The following is a 22,310-nucleotide window of genomic DNA, read 5'->3' as shown; positions in this document are numbered from 1 at the left end:
GCGAACCGGGAATCGAACCCACAATCATAGGTTTCTTGCGTGCCCAAGGGACGAAACTCTGCACAGCTGGGCTCTGTGTGTGTGTGTGTGTGTGGCTGTGTGTGTGTGTGTGTGTGGGGGGGGGGGATGTTTCATGCAATTTCGACATCATGCTTTAATTTTTGTGAGACGTATTATAACAAGAGTGAGTGAGTTTAGATCGCATCTGCAATATTTCAGCTTTATCGTGACGAGGTAGTAACAAGAGAGCGTCTCGGTAAGGTTTTATTTCTTTCTGACATGGGGCGGTCAGGTAGCCTAGTGGTTAAAGCGTTGGCTCGTCATGCCGAAGACCCGGGTTCGATTCCCGACATGGGTACAATGTGTGAAGCCCATTTCTGGTGTCCCCCGCCGTGATATTTCTGGAATATTGCTAAAAGCGGCGTAAAACCATACTCACTCACTCTTTCTGACATGCGTATGGTTCACACAAATACATCAGAATGGAATAGAACTATGTATAAAGTGAGCAAACGAGTTTTGTTTAACGTCAGTTTGAACAGTGACGTTATTTCAGGATACATGTCGTTGATGTGGTGCTTACAATCGAATGTGAATCCTTCAAGTATATTGACGTGGTACTATATTACCTTTAAACGCAGAAAGACGAAAATTCTTGTAAAGCAGTATTCTGTACATTATGACTCCTCTATTTAAGAAATAAACCATTTCACGGCATCACCCGTTGTCTATTAGATGATTGTTAGGCGCCGAATTATTACGGTTAAAGGGTTCTTCCATTTAGTTCAATTGCTTTCGGTAATATCAGTTTTAATTTTCAAATAAGGGGCAAGTTGTATAAAAAACATAGATATATCAATCGGGGAATGAGTTATGACGTTTTATGGAATATGTATTTGAGAATTTCAAATCAACGTTATCCATTGAAACCATAACAGCATCTAAATTAAAACATTCATTGCGATTTCTATTGTACCTTCTATTATATCCAACACTTAGTAGTATCAACTATACTTATATACTATTTATATTTATTGTTTCTATATATATGAGACAACATGTATGTTTTACAAAAACAAAATTTAAAAAAATCAAATTCAATTTATAGTTATATGTCCAACTTTTAGTGATTTAAGAGTTCAATATAAACCCAAAAGGTTTTTACGAGATTGCTCTCCATTCTTTTATGACCTCTAGAAATGTTTCCGACATTTTCCACTTGACATTTTATTTAAAGCATGCAACAATCTTAAGAAATAACACTTAAAAAATGTTGTGTATCCAAACTGCATGTGACGTTTAATTGTCTGAACTTCCTCTTATGTGCGTGAAAATGCATAGTTAAAAATAGTCGATGGTATTAAATAGATACTGGTCATAAACATGTTAAGTTCATTATCCATACCTGGACCTGTTATGATGAAAATCATATTACGAAAAAACGTCAAAGTCAGGGAACAAGCAGTCCCGATTATTCCATTTGGAGTAAAAGGCAAAATAGCGGTGAAAATAATTAAACGCATCACTGGAAATCAGTGATGACACCAGGTGTTCGCGAAAAGGGGAAGCATGTCCTGCCCCACAGTTATCCGCCGGAACAGTTCCATTTGGAGTAAAAGGCAAAATAGCGGTGAAAATAATTAAACGCATCACTGGAAATCAGTGATGACACCAGGTGTTCGTGAAAAGGGGAAGCATGTTCTGTCCCACAGTTATCCGCCGGAACAGTTCCATTTGGAGTAAAAGGCAAAATGGCGGTGAAAATAATTAAACGCATCACTGGAGATCAGTGATGACACGAGGTGTTCGCGAAAAGGGGAAGCATGTCCTGCCCCACAGTTATCCGCCGGAACAGTTCCATTTGGAGTAAAAGGCAAAATGGCGATGAAAATAATTAAACGCATCACTGGAAATCAGTGATGACACCAGGTGTTCGCGAAAAGGGGAAGAATGTCCTGCCCAACAGTTATCCGCCGGAACAGTTCCATTTGGAGTAAAAGGCAAAATGGCGGTGAAAATAATTAAACGCATCACTGGAGATCAGTGATGACACGAGGTGTTCGCGAAAAGGTGAAGCATGTCCTGTCCCACAGTTATCCGCCGGAACAGTTCCATTTGAAGTAAAAGGCAAAATGGCGGTGAAAATAATTAAACGCATCACTGGAAATCAGTGATGACACCAGGTGTTCGCGAAAAGGTGAAGCATGTCCTGTCCCACAGTTATCCGCCGAAACAGTTCCATTTGGAGTAAAAGGCAAAATAGCGGTGAAATAAATTAAACGCATCACTGGAAATCAGTGATGACACCAGGTGTTCGCGAAAAGGTGAAGCATGTCCTGTCCCACAGTTATCCGCCGAAACAGTTCCATTTGGAGTAAAAGGCAAAATAGCGGTGAAAATAATTAAACGCATCACTGGAAATCAGTGATGACACCAGGTGTTCGCGAAAAGGTGAAGCATGTCCTGCCCCACCGGCGGCATACGTGGATGAGGCAATTAGCGTAAAAAAGTATGTTCGGTGCCTGACGCCGCACATGCAACGGGGGCCTGATAAAAAAATAACTTTCCTGACAAAAATAGTGACAACAGAGAAAGTGGCATGTTGCAGTGTCGGGATCGTTTATAATCTGTTTCAAGAGGAATTCACGGGACATAAGATTGGTTGGTTGGTTGTTTTACGCCGCATTCACCAACATTCCAGCTATATGACGGCGGTCTGTAAACAATCGAGCCTGGACCAGACAATCCAGTGATTGACATCATAAGCATCGATCCACGCAATTGGGATCGATGACATGCTTCAACCACGTCCGCGAGCCTGACCACCCGATCCCGTTAGTAGCCTCTTAGGACAAGCATAGTCGCCTTTTAGGGCAAGCATGGGTTGCTGGAGACCTATTCCACCCCGGGTCAGATAGGCAAGTCACCGAGCCTGACCATCCCATCCACCTCAGCAAGCCCTTACGATGAGCATTGTCTGAATTGATCCGGTGGTCAGGTTCGGAGCTTTATTCATTGCGTGTCACCATACGCCGGCTTGTCTTGCCAAGACTCGATAAATTATATTTCTGCGGGAGTGCGGGGTCCTCTTGGAAGAAGCATAGTCGCCTTTTAGGGCAAGCATGGGTTGCTGAAGACCTATACCGGATCTGGGAAATAAGAACATATACTTACAATGCACGACTTATTCGACATAGAAGTAAGCGTTGAATCGTTTTTCGTAAGGACAGATGAGAGAGACGTCAGCTATACTGAGTCAGTGGACGAGTGTTTCAACTTCCTTATTATATAATGACAATGGATGGTCACGTGTGGACCTTGTCAGTGACACTATCTCACTCTGAATATTCTTGTTACAGGGTTGCATGTGCTCCCTTGCTATAGAGTTATGTCTCAAAACTATGTAGAATATTTTCACATACAGATTCAAATAATGAAAAGCCAATAATATATATGATATAAACTAATTCTAGTTAGAACTTCCACGTGAGCAAATAACAGGCAGATTGTACTTGATAATATAATTGGATACAATTATGGTTCTGTCCTGGTTTGAGTTGAGATGACAGGCGCCGTCCCATCAGTTAGTGAAGAGTCGTGCTTTTTTTCCTTGTTAGATATTATCACAACGATACACAAATTATAGTGTCCTAGCTGCCGCTAGGTCTCATGCTGGTCAGTATCAACAGAACAGAGCGGAGCGGAACGGAACGGAACGGAACGGAACGGAACGGAACGGAACGGAACAGAACAGAACAGAACAGAACAGAACAGAACAGAACAGAACAGAACAGAACAGAACAGAACAGAACAATTTATTATTCTCCAAACCACCGGCGGTTGTACAAAAGAGTACAAAAGAATAATCATGTACAAATAACGTATTAATACGTGACAAGATGACAGTATGTCATGCATGGATATATTATATCTTTCTGTTTTGTGTTTTCATACTGCTTTTAATATCAATAAATCTCGATAGGTTCTTAAGATCTCTCGCGTTTTGACTGAACACTGACCTGTTAAATATATACAAATTAGACCATTTATTTTGGTAAGCAGTTGGTAAGTATACAAGTCTATGTTTAACAGAGCCTGGCATCAAATTATGAAATGTGTCTGCAACTAAAGGAGAGTTGCACAGTTCAGGCACAAGATCATCTTTCTTTACATTCCAAGGGTATCGATACATTAGTTTAGTAAAATTCTACAAAGCGGGGAAGCCCATTTTCGTCTACAGTTCGTCAGGTCTACAGTATTATCAAAACAAAGTTTTCACTAGTGATTAGAGGGGTAGTAAGCTCACCCCCACAGAACCATAGTAAACCAGCATGTGTAGGATAAGAACAAGAAGAATTAGAGAGAGTTGAATGTTATAATTATTATACACAAAGACCAAATATAACATTTGAACTCCAAAGCCAGGGTAAGTTCAAATAGCTAATTATTTCCGCGTTACATCAGAAGTCTGTTTTTGGCTGGTATTCCGGGTCCTGCTATTTCGGGAAGTGACATTTACTTTCACTTAATTTTCAAAGTCACAAGAGAGCGAAACTAACTCTAACAGCGACGCGACTGCAATCGTGCTTCTAAATTCGATGACAAGGGTCAGTTGCGACAAGATAAAAATATAATCGCTTTTTAAGTTCAGTGTATGTACCCGAGTGAGTTAGTGAGTGAGTTGGGTTTAACGCCGCTTTTAACAGTATTGGTTCTTTTCTGAGATTGCAAAAGCAAGCAAATTCGTTGAGGTTTTGATTCCACTTGTCTCCAAAACATTCTTTTAATGCAAAGACAATCCTTGTCTTGATCGTGTTAAGGATTACGATTAATCTCTGAGATGGGGACTTGGTGTTACATTTGCTGGATCAAGCGCTGGGAAAGACACCAAAACTTTCATGGGGGAACCAAGACAGCTGGTTGTTTATTATTCTGCTTTTCTTTTTTTATGTTGCCCATTCTACTAATAACAACATCACGCATTGACTAAATGCACTTTGCTAGACCTTCTCTGTTGTGAAGTCACCTGTGATTATATTACCTACATCTTTGGTAACAGTATGATGAGTTTTGTCAGTCATACGTAGCAATTACCGCACTCGGGCTTCCTGAATAGATGGAAGCAGATGGATGCTGATGTTTTTAAAAAAAGGTGTCACGAGAACTAAAAGATATATTGTACTGAACTTGATTACCTTCAGGCCATGGTCCACGGTTTTAGCGGGTGAGATGAGGTGAGGTGAGGTGAGGTGAGGTGAGGTTAGGTGAGGTGAAATTGGGTTTGACGTCGCGTCCAAGATTATTGCACTTATATAGCGACGTGCATGCACATATGTGTGTGTGTGTGTGTGTGTGTGCGTGCGTGCGTGCGCGCGCGCGTGTGTGTGTGTCTGCTTGTACTAGTCCGGACTGATACCGATTTATAGTGCTAGCTCACTGAGATATCATGTCGCAGTATAACATGAATACCCCACTCAGACACAGTATACTGACTCCGAACCGAACAGTCCTTGTTTTTGCCCCTAATGCCGAGCGCCAGACAGCGTAACAACAAGTACCATGTTTTAACGTCTTTTGGTATGACGCGGCTGGGGATCGAACCCCGGACAGACCCTCTCCGGGTGGGTGCTCTACCACAAGACAAAGGAGGCGGTTGGTTTTAGCAGGACATACATACAATGCAAATAACACTTTGGAGTTATTTAACCAAAATATTGCTTTATGGATAAGAGGTATGGGGTTGCATTGAAATGTTGAAATGGAAACTGTACATGTGTCGGCGCGTAAGTGGTGTCTCTAGTCCTAACCGTATTGTGTGAGTGAGTGAGTGACTTCTGTTTAACGCCGCTTTTAACAGCATTCCAGTTATATCGTGGCGTGTCAGCTTAATGTGGGAGGAAAGCCGTGTCCCCCCCCCCCCCAACCATATTGTGCGTGGGACCCTTGAAGATCCGTGTTAGAATTGATATTCAGCCGATATCCATTAAATATCCATGCATACAAACGTTGTATTAGTTACTGGTTGAAGGTTTCATGTATGTCTGGGCCTGAACCCCGTTATCCAATTATGTTTAACAACATGTCATGGTTGGGTAGTTAAGTGGTTAAAGCGATCGTTCGCCACACTGAAGGTCCGGGATCGATTCCCCACATGGGTACAATGTGTGATGCCCATTTTTGGTGTTTCCCGTCCTGGGCATCGTTCCTCAAAGCGATCTTAGTGCTATGACTGTCGTAAGTGCTAAAATCGCTTTGTGGAACGGGGCCCTGGTATTGCTTGGGTATTTCTAAAAGCGGCGTAAACCATTCGCTCACTCCAAAAGGAAAGAAAAATTATGTTACATGCATGTTACATCTTACATTGGGCTTCGAAATGCAAATATATCCTGTTTAGCTTTTGCTTTGGATGTATCTGGGAACAGCAGTATAGTCGCCATTAAAAATCTCTTTTATCAGAATTCATACATATCTATTAACAGGTTTGGTATAGCATGCTTCAAAATGGTATCAAAACAAATTGTCACATTCAGTGTTTGAAATTGCTTTTGGGGCTGTACTTCACATTCCAACCCATTTAAAATGGTCCAAGCGCAATTTCAATATTTTTCACATCAACTGCATATGAATAAGTTATGTCTTTTAATGGCCACGAGAAACGTCAAGGTACTCAAAATCTAGCTTTGTACCTTTATCATGCTTTGCTCCAACGTGAGTGAGTATGGTTTTACGCCGCTTTTATCAATATTCCAGCAATGTAAAATAATTCTAAGGATATAAAGTCAAAAATCCTCTCTCTTCTCAATTCAGTTAGATAAAATATTGTATGTATTATACACGGCATGTAATCAAATGCGAAAATATGCCGTGGGCCTACATTTACATTTTCCGAAAAAGAGAGAAGTGCACACTGAGATGGCAATCAGAGGCAAATCCAATTTGTTTGTTTGTTTGATGTTGAACGCCGCACTCACCAATATGCCAGCTATATGACGGCGGTCTGTAAATAATCTGGACAAGACAATCCAGTGATTAACATCATGAGCATCAATTAACGCAATTGGTATACAATGACATGGATCAACCAAGTCAGCGAGCCTGACCACCCGATTCCTTTAGTCGCCCCTTACGACAAGCATGGGTTGCTGAAGACCTATTCTACTCCGGATCCTCACTGAAATCCAGTACTGAAACATAAAAGCATATTGGTCTTTGTCAGAGTATTGTAAGTGTGATAAACGAGAATTACGTGATTCTTTTCAAGCATTCATTCGTCTATTAGGATTTTCAGCACTTTGGGTGATTATTTACGACGTTTGTAAGCAAACGAATTTCATGGCTTGAATGTTTTGTGCACTTATAATACAATCCAGTCAGAGCGAGAAAATAAGATATATATGTGAATGAGAGAGCGAGAAACACCATGACAAATTCGTTCGAGTCGGCTACTGAACATACATGCATGTGGCATGCTATGGTTTGAGTTGCCAATCACCCACACGTGCATGCACGTCGCTATATAAGTGCAATAATCTTGGACGCGACGTTAAACCCCATTACACCTCACCTATGAGTTGCCAATATGGAATTTGTATTATCACTATCGGACTAACAAACACATCAGTGAATATATTGTTCAATATTAACGCCCAGTCACAGGGGGAAATCCATTTTGTCTAAAAATAGACCCAACTCATGTTTATTACGACAGGTCAGAAAGTCTTTGCACAAGGTATGTATTATATACCCTTTGTTTCCCAACCACTTACCTTATAGTATTCCAAATATTTTGTTAAAAGTTATGAATCTGTAAACACATATTTCTTTATTTGCCTCAGACGGAGCTTTTGAAAGCCTGTGTAAAATTAGCGTCGGACCAGTAGAACGTTGGAAGGTGTGAAACGTAGCTATTTGTAAACGGTGGATGTCGGATAGGTGAGGTGTGGTGAAATGGGGTTTAGCGTCACTATTGTTACGATCAAGATTAGTGCACTTGCATGGGGTGTGTGTTTGCTTGAAATAGGCAGTCTACTGGCGGTTTTTATGGTACTAAGATACCATGCCGGAGTGAGGAGAGGAGAGGTGAAATGGGATTTAACGTCGCGTCCAAGATTATTGCACGTGTGTGTGTGTGTGTATGTATGAGTGTGAGTGTGTGTCTGCGTGTGCGTCTGTGTGCGTGGGCGTTTTTGTGTATGTGTGCGTGCTTGAATGTGTGTGTGTGTGTGTGTTAACATTAACACAATGCAAATCTTTTCAAGGTTTTAATCAATGTTTATTTCTATTGATCTATTGATCTTCACTCTAATCATGCCAATGATTTGAATGAATATTTTGGAAAAAACCAACACACTCAAATAAGCCTTTACACCCCATGTGACACATCAAGTGGAAATGTTTCAACAAACTTATCTGTTAGCGTACAATAAAATTCTTGCCAGGCCGTTTTACAGCCACGTCTTATTACACTATCTTTAATGTGGAGTATCTCAGTACCGTTTTCACTTACATTATAATAGTTTGCCTTAAATTTGAAATGTTAAATCCTTAGTTTTAGAATTGTTGAAGATATATAATTATTTAAATTATTTACACCTTTCTGATTTTATATCATCTTTAAGAACGTTTATCACTTTAAATCTGAAGAAATATAGAAACGTATTGAAACTGGTAGTCTAAGGTATATTTTACGCTTTGTATTTACAGTATGTGGCCATCTATGATATCCTTTATCCTTTTTATATACATCTAGTGGCTATCTGTCCTTTACATTTTGTAAATACAGCATGTTGTAATGTATGGCATCCTTTACAGTTCCTATGTATAGCAAGTGGTCGTCGAATGAGTCTTTTTCACTTTGTATATACAGCATGTGGTCATCTATGCTATCCTTTTCAACTTGTATATACAGCATGTTGTAATTCTATATTATCACTTACGCTGTATAGACATCATGCGGTAATCCTTGAAACCCTATACACTTTGTATGTATAACATGTGGCCATCTATGGTATTCTTTACACTGACGATACAGCAAGTTGCCATCTATGATATTCTTTACATTTTGTACACACAACACGTAGCCATCTATGGTATTTTTTACACTATACTTACACCATGTGGTAATCCTAGATATCTTTTACATGTTGTGTGTATAACATGTGTCCATCTATGGTATTCTGTACACTGTATATACATAGGTGATAATCCTAGATATCCTTTACACTTTGTATGTATAACATGTGGCCATCTATGGTATTCTTTATACTTTGTTTGTTTAACATGTGGCCATCTATGGTATTCTTTACACTGTATATACAGCATTCTGATAATCCTAGATATCCTTTACACTTTGTATGTATAACAAGTGGCCATCTATGGTATTCTTTATGCTTTGTATACAACATGTGGCCATATATTGTATTCAATACACTGTTTATAAAACATGTGATAATCCTTGATATCCTTTACACTTTGTATGTATAACAAGTGGCCATCTATGGTATCCTTTACACTTTGTGTGTCTAACATGTAGCCATCTATGGTATTCTTTACACTGTATATACAACAGGTGATAATCTTTGATATCCTTTACACATTGTATGTATAACATGTGGCCATCTATGGTATTCTTTACACTGTATATACAGCATGTGGCCATCAATGGTATTCTTTATACTGTATATACAGCATGTGGCCATCTATGGTATTCTTTACACTGTATATACAGCATGTGGTAATCCTAGATATCTTTTACATGTTGTGTGTATAACATGTGTCCATCTATGGTATTCTGTACACTGTATATACATAGGTGATAATCCTAGATATCCTTTACACTTTGTATGTATAACATGTGGCCATCTATGGTATTCTTTACACTTTGTTTGTTTAACATGTGGCCATCTATGGTATTCTTTACACTGTATATACAGCATTCTGATAATCCTAGATATCCTTTACACTTTGTATGTATAACAAGTGGCCATCTATGGTATTCTTTATGCTTTGTATACAACATGTGGCCATATATTGTATTCAATACACTGTTTATAAAACATGTGATAATCCTTGATATCCTTTACACTTTGTATGTATAACAAGTGGCCATCTATGGTATCCTTTACACTTTGTGTGTCTAACATGTAGCCATCTATGGTATTCTTTACACTGTATATACAACAGGTGATAATCCTTGATATCCTTTACACATTGTATGTAGAACATGTGGCCATCTATGGTATTCTTTACACTGTATATACAGCATGTGGCCATCAATGGTATTCTTTATACTGTATATACAGCATGTGGCCATCTATGGTATTCTTTACACTGTATATACAGCATGTGGCCATCAATGGTATTCTTTATACTGTATAAGTAGCATGTGGCCATCAATGGTATTCTTTACACTGTATATACAGCATGTGGCCATCAATGGTATTCTTTATACTGTATATACAGCATGTGGCCATCTATGGTATTCTTTATACTGTATATACAGCATGTGGCCATCTATGGTATTCTTTATACTGTATAAGTAGCATGTGGCCATCTATGGTATTCTTTCCACTGTATATACAGCATGTGGCCATCTATGGTATTATTTATACTGTATATACAGCATGTGGCCATCAATGGTATTCGTTATACTGTATATACAGCATGTGACCATCTATGGTATTCTTTACACTGTATAAACAGCATGTGGCCATCAATGGTATTCTTTATACTGTATATACAGCATGTGACCATCTATGGTATTCTTTACACTGTATATACAGCATGTGGCCATCTATGGTATTCTTTACACTGTATATACAACATGTGGCCATCTATGGTATTCTTTATACTGTATATACAGCATGTGGCCATCAATGGTATTCTTTACACTGTATAAACAGCATGTGGCCATCAATGGTATTCTTTACACTGTATAAACAGCATGTGGCCATCAATGGTATTCTTTACACTGTATAAACAGCATGTGGCCATCAATGGTATTCTTTACACTGTATATACAGCATGTGACCATCTATGGTATTCTTTACACTGTATATACAACATGTGGCCATCTATGGTATTCTTTATACTGTATATACAGCATGTGGCCATCAATGGTATTCTTTACACTGTATATACAGCATGTGGCCATCAATGGTATTCTTTACACTGTATATACAGCATGTGGCCATCAATGGTATTCTTTACACTGTATAAACAGCATGTGGCCATCAATGGTATTCTTTACACTGTATATACAGCATGTGGCCATCAATGGTATTCTTTACACTGTATATACAGCATGTGGCCATCTATGGTTTTCTTTACGGTGTATATACAGCATGTGGCCATCTATGGTATTCTTTACACTGTATAAACAGCATGTGGCCATCAATGGTATTCTTTACACTGTATAAACAGCATGTGGCCATCAATGGTATTCTTTACACTGTATATACAGCATGTGGCCATCAATGGTATTCTTTACACTGTATATACAGCATGTGACCATCTATGGTATTCTTTACACTGTATATACAACATGTGGCCATCTATGGTATTCTTTATACTGTATATACAGCATGTGGCCATCAATGGTATTCTTTACACTGTATATACAGCATGTGGCCATCAATGGTATTCTTTACACTGTATATACAGCATGTGGCCATCAATGGTATTCTTTACACTGTATAAACAGCATGTGGCCATCAATGGTATTCTTTACACTGTATATACAGCATGTGGCCATCAATGGTATTCTTTACACTGTATATACAGCATGTGGCCATCTATGGTTTTCTTTACGGTGTATATACAACATGTGGCCATCTATGGTATTCTTTATACTGTATATACAGCATGTGGCCATCAATGGTATTCTTTACACTGTATATACAGCATGTGGCCATCAATGGTATTCTTTACGGTGTATATACAGCATGTGGCCATCTATGGTATTCTTTATACTGTATATACAGCATGTGGCCATCTATGGTATTCTTTACACTGTATATACAACATGTGGCCATCTATGGTATTCTTTATACTGTATATACAGCATGTGGCCATCAGGTGTCTCGTTGACCAAATCTTGTTTTTAAGCATGAAACATAGAACGTACACCCAAACAATAATGTGAGTAGTTTGGTTGATACCAACATGATTTGGGTTTACCGTTTTATGGTTGGAATAATCCAGTTTGCTGATTCCAGAATTTAAAAGCAATTGGTACAGCCTCTTCACATATATGGTAGAATGTTGACCTTGTTTTTGTCGTTCGTTTCCAGATTCGTCCTTCCATTAATGTTATTTGGACTGTATTAGGAATAACGTTTGTAATATACGCGTTTGCAATGCATTAATGCGTTATTGTTTCCTTTCTGAAAGCAAGGACCCTTTAATTATGAGTCGTATCTAAACTGATCCATATCGAGTAACACAATGGTCTACTATCCCCATCGTCACACTGCAACTCGCAAAGTAATATGTAATATTGTGTTAATCATTTAAATACATCCATTTTTGAAAACAAAATCAATTTTAAAGGAAAGTTAATTTATTTTTAATTTTAATTTTATTATTTTGTTAGCCTATGGTTTTTGTTTTGCAGTATGCCGATGTCTTCCTTTCTCCAGTAGAAGGATGGGCCGCTTGTATGGCGCAATAGCTCTCTTCGTGTGCTTGAAAGGTAGGATTTCTATTCCCCATCTCGATATAATGCAGTCTTTGTTATTTAACGCCGCACTCATATTTTAGCTGCATGACGGTAGCCCGTAGTCTAGACCAGATAATCCAGTGATTAATTTGAGAGATGATCCATGTCAGCGAGTCGGTCCACCCTATTCATTTTGTCGTCCGTTCGTTGTAATCTGTGATCGTTAAGATCACTTCTTAATTACAAGGCTTTTGAACGTAAATATTATCGTTGTGATCCAAGCAATGGTGTCTCTTGTATTGATCACAGAATATTAGGATTTTTTAACATGTCCACGAAGGTAGCCCGTGTTAAAATGTCGGTTGTGTCAGTGTTCAGAATGTAACGTTGTGGATTTAGTATGCAGTAAGTGGTAAGTACGTGTGGAATAACATGTAATACAATGCGGCCTATTCACGAAGCTGTCTAAGCTATGACAAATCTTAGCGTCTTATGACCGGGGTGCCGTTGTACAAAACAACCTTAACGCTACGACTGAGATAAATCTACGAAGCATGGAGGTTTAATATACAGAATTCGAAAGGACTATTTGACAAAAATTACAAAAATGTGAGAAAAATATATGATAGTTCGCGAGTTGAAAATCACTAGTGCCGATTTCATCTTTGAAACTAACACCAAAGAAGTAAACATAGGATTTTGTAAATATCCTGAATGTTATTTTTATGTTCAGGATTTCCTTGACATTTTGTAAGCTTTTGTCTGTAAACTGTCATTCTGCAGGATTTCACATCTTGCATAACGGAAACAGATCTTCCAGGACAAAGCATACTGCATGTTAACAGTACGGCCACGTGACGAAAACAGACAGATTGCTCCACACGCTCTGGGCAAACATCCTTGAAGATATAACGATAGTGAATTTAAAATAATACTGTTGCATTCTCGTTAAATTTAGATCTGTATTCCTATACGTCGCCTCTCTGATTCAAACCTGAGCATCATGGTAGACAACGACGGAAAATATAGCAAGGTAGCAAACAGACTTCTAAACATTTACTACAATCTGAACAGATAGATATTTTACGTATTTTTCCAATCTGAAAAGACGCTGTGGATTCTGTCTGCAACAGTGGGTGCACGAGGAATGACGTAATACATTGTGCACCTCGGCGTCGTGTTGCTTAGTGCATGTTTGTATCATATGCACAGCAAAGCAAAGTTTTATTGTCAACGTTCTCCTTTAGGCTTTGTTGTCCTTTTGCGTGCACTGATGTTCTGTGTGCACTGATGTTCTGTGTGCACTGATATTCTTTGTGCACTGATGTTCTTTCTTTCATTTGGAGGGGCCGTCGGGTAGCCTAGTGGTTAAAGCGTTTGCTCGTCACGCCGAAGACCCGGGTTCGATTCCCGACATGGGTACAATGTGTGAAGCCCATTCCTGGTGTCCCCCGCCGTGATATTGCTGGACTATTGCTAAAAGCGGCGTAAAACCATACTCACTCACTCACTCACTCACTCTTTCAGTTGGAGGGTCGGGTAGCCTAGTTGTTAAAGCGTTCGCTCGTCACGCCGAAGACCCGGGTTCGAATCCCGACATGGGTACAATGTGTGAAGCCCATTTCTAGTGTCCCCCGTTTGATATTGCTGGAATATTGCTAACAGCGGCGTAAAACCATACTCACTCACCCACTCTTTTATATGACTTCTTATCTTTGAATGTTGTTCATGGGTTTTTGCTTTGCATTTTGACCTTTATTAGAACATTAAATGGTTTATAATACTTGATTATTATTGACTGGTGACCTTTATGTTAACTGATTTATTTTTTTACCGAAATAAAGGAGAAAGGTAGACTGATTGTTATGCTATTATCTGTTATGGACTCGTTGTTACGCTTAAGTCATAATCGGTAAATGCGATGTTTGTGGCGTGTTTTCTAGGATCTGTTGTTTGTATTTTAAAAGTGCAAGTGGGCCCTTGTGGTCAGAAATCATACATAAGTCTCATACCCTTGGGCAGCTGTCGTCAACAGGCCCTCTATTGTCCGCTATCTTCCCTATCGGACCCTGTCTAATCTGTGTCGTAAAGTTAAGATGAATCACAGCTGAGATAACTTCGAGAATTGGCTCATCGAAAATATTTTGGGCTGCGACAACTTTACGAGAATCTCTGCGCTGGAACAGCTTGGTGAATCGACCGCCTGGTTTGTTTGTTTGCTGCACTCTTTATATAATCGAGTCTGGATCAGGCAATCCAGTGATTGACATCATGAGCATCGATCTACACAATTGGCATGCGATGACATTCATCAACCAAGTCAGCGAGCCTGACCACCTAATCCCGTGAGTCGCCTCTTAGGACAAGCATAGTCGGCTTTTAAGCCAATTATGGTTTGCTTAAGACCTATTCTCTACCCGAATCTTCACGGGTGCGACCGCCTGGTAATATCATTAATTGATAGTGATTTATTAAGTCAATGCGTATGATACTGTCGAATTCGTACAAGGGAATTTTGGTAGTGGTTTCTTATGATGTTTGACATTGTACTGTCATTTTTAGCTTGTGTCGCCCCTGCTATGACCTTTGACCTTCACCCTCACACAGCCAATCATGAACTTGATCTACCTTATTTTTGACGTAACCACTTGGCTTAAGGAGCTGCAATTTCATTTAAAGGATCCAGGTTATGGCGTGTTCTCACTGAATTTCGATCCGATTTTTAACATGGTCATCATGGCAAAAATTATTCCAAAAAGTATTATTTTCTCATTATGGAGGGAGTTACAATGACAAATAAGAAGCAATCGGTCAGTTTTTGCAATTCTCAAAATTCTCCAAAAGAAAACTATTATCATAACATTTCATTTGTTTGCAGGATTCGTGCTGGGCAGAAATAAATCATGTCTCTCTTACAACGAGGCCACACAGAAGTGTGAATGTTGCTACAGTGGGCTGACAGGACAGGACTGTAAGACCGAATGTCCCAACTGTGGCAGTAGCTATGTAAACAACAGATGTGAGAGATTTTGCCAGAATGCATCATTTTATGGTACGCTGTGTGATAAACAATGTCCAACTCCTTGCCTTCGTAATGGAAATTGTGATGAAAGTTGTGCGACTCAATTTGACTCTATAAAAGGTATGCTAATTCAGATTCTTCATTTAGACAAGAAAAATCTATTTTTCTATTTACACTGTTAACAGATAATTAAGTGATCACATACGTGGAATGTGAACTCAGCTATTCTCGTTCATTCGTTACATTCTATTTCTTAACCCTCATTTATTTATGAAAATAGGAACCTTATTTCTCACACGTATACTTAATTTTAAGCAAAATAATTTAATGAATACCTGATAATTGCCAGTCAGTGAAGAAGCTCTCTTGTCATCAAGTATTCATTTTTACTCCTTACCTAAATCCCTTTAACACAAGTATGGTAATTAATTTAAAGTATTTAAAAACTTAAAACAGATATACATGGCAAGCAAGAGCCATGTCCATCGGGTTGCTTTCACGAAAGAATCTGAGACAAGAACTGTGATAATTCTGGCGCATCAAGATCACTCCCAGCAGGGCCTGTTGCATCCTCATATTGTAGGTTACATTGTCAATACAAATATCTACGCCTTCCAACAAGGGATCTTCCATCCTCACTGGGGAGGTTACGTTGTCAATACTACATATTGACACCTTCCAACAAGGGATCTTCCATCCTCACTGGGGAGGTTACATTGTCAATACTACATATTTACACCTTCCAACACGGGATCTTCCATCCTCACTAGGGAGGTTACATTGTCAATACTACATATTTACACCTTCCAACACGGGATCTTCCATCCTCACTGGGAAGGTTACATTGTCAATACTATATATTTACACCTTCCAACACGGGATCTTCCATCCTCACTGGGAAGGTTACATTGTCAATACTACATATTTACACCTTCCAACACGGGATCTTCCATCCTCACTGGGAAGGTTACATTGTCAATACTACATATTTACACCTTCCAACACGGGATCTTCCATCCTCACTGGGGAGGTTACATTGTCAATACTACATATTTACACCTTCCAACACGGGATCTTCCATCCTCACTGGGAAGGTTACATTGTCAATACTACATATTTACACCTTCCAACACGGGATCTTCCATCCTCACTGGGAAGGTTACATTGTCAATACTACATATTTACACATTCCAACACGGGATCTTCCATCCTCACTGGGAAGGTTACATTGTCAATACTACATATTTACACCTTCCAACACGGGATCTTCCATCCTCACTGGGGAGGTTACATTGTCAATACTACATATTAACACCTTCCAAAAAGGGATCTTCCATCCTCACTGGGTAGGTTACATTGTTAATACCACAGCTTCCACCAGGTTCTGCTATTGAAATTAATGGGACCGTGAATTAAATGCGGAAAGTGCGAGTGGTCTTTGCTCGAATAAATTGAACTTCGCATTTATGTCTTCAAAATGACTATCAACAATAAGACGGCCACACTGCACACTTTGGATAGCGGAAATACCAACTTGAATATTAACACAAACAACAATCTATTCCACATTACGGTTTATTGAGCAGCAGTTGCAACAAGTATATAACAATGTCATTCAAAGAGTAGGAATTACCCAATGGACATTCGGTGAGTTACTACTGCTGGGGTCAAGAGTTCTACTCGCTTGTGTCAAACTAGGCATCACTGACTACTACAGCAGTCCAGACAGATTCCCTCCATTCAGCACTGCATCTATCCATAATCTTGTATGAGCTTCAATGTTTCCTGATTCAGACGAGAGACCATCAGCTGAACGTATTCCCCTGAACTCCCAGACAGTACATGGTAAGGTTTAAACCAGTTTATGTATTTGTATTACGCCGCACACAGCAATATTCCAGATATATGACGGTTGTCTGTTAATAGACATTCCAGTGATTGACACCATGAACATCGATTTACGCGATACGATGATGTGCATCAACCGAGTCAGCGAGCCTGACCACCCGATCCCAGTAGTCGCCTCTTACGACAAGCATAGATCTTCACCGGGGTTATGCCTGTGTATGAAGAAGGCAACACAATGTTGAAGTTTAATTTCAATGGAGGCTTTTTATGAAATGCTTTTTAAAGATATGTTGTTCTGCTCCGTCCTTATTATGTACTATTGACACAAACATTCAAAGAGAAAGGCAACTGATCAAATTCTACGTTTTGAATAACCACCGATAAATGCTTAGAAATTGTTACTGATGATTAAATTTACATTTACAGAGTTTGGTGTATAAAATAGTATCATAATCAGCTGACTGCCTGTTGCAGGACCAGCTTCCCTTGGTCGTATTGAAGGGGCTCTTATCACGTTAGCAGTGTGTGCTGTTTTTATTGTTGCCCACATCACTGGAATGATGAAAGTTTGCACAAAAAGGTTATTTCAATATTTCAAAGCCTTCACACTCTGCGTCACTTCCTTATCAGATCGGTTAAAAGGACCGATGATTGTATATTCAGAACTGATCATGTACAAAATATACACTTGTACAGTTTTTGGTTGAGTAAATAAATTAAAGGTGACAAAACAGTTTCAATAATCATAAGAAATCTTTGTTCCAAGCTGAGTGCACCGAAAGAATCCGACTATATCATAACCATGTGTTTATGAATCACTATGAAATAGTAATGATACTAGGTGTATACTGCAACACCGCTGACACCCGTCACAAACACATGAAAAGGCAAGTCAATTGTTCACCCGTCAACTTTGTTATCACAACTACGTGTCAGAAGGACAATTAACCAAATATAAAAAGTTATGGAGTTAATAATATGGACAATGCAAGCAAGGGGAGGTAACAATCTTTCCGCAAATGATCGACACATCGTAAAATCAGAACGGCGCGATTCTTGTCCGTTTTCAATTTGCAATGTGTTCGCAACGACCATGATTTAAAAAAGAGCACTTTCACCCAGAGATCTTAATTTCACCATTCAAACAACCATCAGATATAATAGATTAACAATTGTTATTCATGTGATCAATTTTCTGCATATATAATTTAGACACGTACATAAACTATATATTTCATAATGACGCCATAAAGCATTTTCTTCTGTGTTGGTATTTTCAATCATCAACTATATGTTTTAGCAAGCGTTGATGACTTTTCTATCTTAAATCTCGCTGCTTAAGATGTTTTAACAAAGTAATCTATATTTTGATGTATCCATTTAGCATACTTGTATTCCTCATAACCGTGCAATATCATTTTTTTGGCAACAGTTTTAAAAGTAATACTTTCGGCATGTACAACCCATAGCTCTAAGCATATATTTCGTATGAACAATCAGCAAATGTTTTGTTGCCAGGTTGAAAGCTCTTTACGGCAAGTGTAAAAGTGGTAAGTTCAATAATATTCTTAAAATCCCATTAAATGTCATATGTAACGATGACTGTCACGGTCTACTGGTGAGGTAGTTTGGTATGTTTGTTTCTGTTAAGTCGTGAGCAACCACCATCGAAGAATATATCTTACTGTTACCATTGGGCGCTTCACATAACACACTGCTATAGAGTTGTACAAGAATGTAATTATGTTCACAATAGGCCACATCTGGACATACATTGTTTCACTGTGGTGTACTGGATAATGACATGCATATTGTGTTTGAAATACAATGATAAACTGTAAATCTTGAAATTAACGCGAACGTGAAAGCGAGTGGTTTTTGCTCACATGAACTGAACTTCGCATTTATGTCTTCAAAATGACTATTAACAATAAGACAGCTCCACTGCCGCTTTGGATAGCGGAAATACCCACTTGAATAGAAACTCAAACAACCATCTATTCCACATTACGGTTTATTGAGCAGCAGTTGTAACAAGTATTTAACGCTGTCATTCAAAGAATAGAAATTACACAATGGGCATCCGGTGAGTTACCACTGCTGGGGTCAAGAGTTCTACTCGCTTGTATCAAACTAGGCATTAATGAGTACAACAGCAGTCCAGACAGACTCCACCCATGCAGCACTGCATCTATCTATCATCTTGTAAGAGCTTCAATGTTTCCTGATTCAGACAAAAGAACATCAGCTGAACGCATTCCCCTGAACCCCCCGACAGTACATGGTAAGGTTTAAACCAGTTAATGTATCTGTATTTGTTTCACGCCTCTCACAGCAATATTCCAGCTATAACGACGGTCTGTTAATAATAGAGACATTCCAGTGATTTACGCGATACGATGATGATCAATCGAGTCAGCTAGCCTGACCACCCGATCCCTTTAGTCGCCTCTTACGACAAGCATAGATTGTTGAAGACATGTTCTAACCAGGATATGACTGTTTGTTTTATGGTTAAATGATTGGCGTGAACATGTGGGTTATCTCTCATATGCCGGTATGACACATGTGGGTATACTGCATAGTTAACAAAGATCTCCGTTAATGACCTGTTTATACGTCCAAATTGAGTTCACCGGGACTTAGAGACATATTCTTTATTCACACACGTAACTTGGAAGGTTGTTGAAGATAAATATAAAACACAGTAAACTACAGTTATAACGAACTCAAAGGGACCTCTAACTTTAGTTTGTTATAACCGTAGTTCGTTATAAGCATATACACAGCATAACTATAGCAAATAGTCGGGACAAAAAATCAGTTCGTTATATCCGTCAGTTCGTTATAAGCGTGTTCGTTATAAACGTACTTTACTGTATATATGAATTTTCAGTGCCTCACCAGGAAGGTAAATAATGAAGTCTGCGCTATATAACGTATATTCCTATGACATGCTTAAGCATGTACATATCATGTTTATCTACGTAACTACATGTACGTGCGTAATATGTGAAGACGTTTGATGCACTGTTACTATTTCAAGGTGAAGTCAGTGATTCCACAACACAGCCTGAAGTAGATGGTGCACCTTCATCACCAGCAGATTTCCTTCACAGTGACAGCACCATGAATGTAAGCATTGATTCTTATACCTACCTACCTACCCACCCACCCACCCACCCCCCTACCGACTCATCTCGGTTAGTTCCAGAACAGCCTCAAGGAGAAGAGTACGGTTGTGTTCAGATCAGTGAGCCAGTGGCCGAGTCAGAACATGATCATGACATTGACGTGCACACGGGAGGAGCAATACAGTTGGGAAGCTATCATGGTACAGCTGGTGCCATCAGTAACATTGTTTAGGATTTTTTTTCTATTTCCATTTAGTTCTAAGAAGTCCAACGCTAACTTAATCTATCATTTTATCATCAGTGCATCATTGACACAGGGTAGAACATATGTTTTTCCATGAGGTCGCCTCTGTTGATAAAGCGTCTGCCAGCAGTATCGTATCGAGAGACGGTAAAAAAGGGGTACTTATGTGGCGCTCAGCAATAAGGGGATAAAACAAGGACTGGTCGGCTCGGAGTCAGTATACTGTGTCTGAGTAGGGAATTCATGATAAAGTGTTGGATGTCCCCTCATAAGTGATTATGGTTTTACTACTCCCTTGGCAATATTTCAGCAATATCACACCCATACACCACTCTACACACACACGCACGCACACACGCACACACACGCACATACACAAAATGGACTTAGCATTGGGTCACTACCCAAAGATAGACTAAGTATTGAATCACCATGCCAACATGGCCTTAGGTCACTGCTCTACAATGAACTAAGTATTGCGTCACCACCCTAAGATGGACTAAGTATTGAATCACCATGTCAACACAGTATTAAGTCACTGCTCTACAATGAACTAAGTACTGCGTCACCACCCTAAGATGGACTAAGTATTCAATCACCATGCCAACATGGCCTTAAGTCACTGCTCTACAATGAACCAAGTATTGCGTCACCACCCAAAGATAGACCAAGTATTGAATCACCATGCCAACATGGTCTTAAGTCACAGCTCTACAATGAACTAAGTATTGCGTCACAACAGATAGACATAAGTATTTACCTGTATTCGCCACACCGGAAGATGGACCAAATATTTGTTTATCACCCAAAGACCGTTCAATTATCCAAAATTCCCATATTCAATTACCCAGGAGTTTCATTTTCAGTTACCCAAAAGACCCATCTTCAATTACCAAAAAGTCGCATATTCAATTACCAATAAGTTCCATATCCAATTACCCATAAGTTCCATATTCAATTACCCTTAAGTTCCATATTCAATTACCCATAAGTCCCATATTCAATTACCCATAAGTTCCATATTCAATTACCCATAAGTTCCATATTCAATTACCCATAAGTTTCATGTTCAATTACCCATAAGTTCCATATTCAATTATCCATAAGTTCCATATTTAATTATCCATAAGTTCCATATTCAATTACCCATAAGTTCCATATTCAATTACCCATAAGTTCCATATTCAATTACCCATAAGTTCCATATTCAATTACCCATAAGTTCCATATTAAAATAATCCCGTAGGAGACATGGGCCTTAAAATGTGTGTTGCTAAAGCTACGTATGTCTTTGGTGATGTCATGTCATCTTGAATTTAGTCTCTGCAACATAGGGAGGCAACTGTGTTAACAGAAGACTTGAAAACCGCTTTTGACTGTCGGCGAGGTCAGACGTGTGTCGTC

General features: G+C 39.1%; 1 protein-coding gene across 1 annotated transcript; it reads left to right on the top strand.

The window, feature by feature from the left end:
* The first annotated feature begins 3,175 nt into the window (after positions 1–3,175).
* LOC139479556 (uncharacterized) lies at positions 3,176–21,106 on the top strand. Its single transcript, XM_071262392.1, has 9 exons — positions 3,176–3,199; positions 3,618–3,852; positions 12,614–12,691; positions 15,537–15,800; positions 17,475–17,525; positions 18,003–18,108; positions 19,047–19,078; positions 19,762–19,812; positions 20,575–21,106. Exons 1-9 carry the CDS (start codon positions 3,176–3,178, stop codon positions 20,892–20,894), a joined length of 1,161 nt encoding a protein of 386 aa, XP_071118493.1. The 3' UTR covers positions 20,895–21,106.
* Positions 21,107–22,310: the final 1,204 nt, after the last annotated feature.

Source organism: Haliotis cracherodii, unplaced genomic scaffold (assembly GCF_022045235.1).
Source record: "Haliotis cracherodii isolate W230 unplaced genomic scaffold, xgHalCrac1.p SCAF_4, whole genome shotgun sequence".
Lineage (NCBI taxonomy): Eukaryota > Metazoa > Mollusca > Gastropoda > Lepetellida > Haliotidae > Haliotis > Haliotis cracherodii.
Note: the sequence above shows the minus strand (reverse complement) of the source record. Positions and strands in the feature narration are given on the sequence as shown.

Bases quoted from the DNA above. Each gene is read 5' to 3' on its own strand.
- LOC139479556 (XM_071262392.1), top strand. From the start codon at position 3,176: ATGCACGACTTATTCGACATAGAA. The intron at 17,526-18,002 runs GTAAGGTTTAAA...TGCCTGTTGCAG, and splicing joins GAACTCCCAGACAGTACATG to GACCAGCTTCCCTTGGTCGT. The intron at 19,079-19,761 runs GTAAGTTCAATA...TTCCTGATTCAG, and splicing joins TTACGGCAAGTGTAAAAGTG to ACAAAAGAACATCAGCTGAA.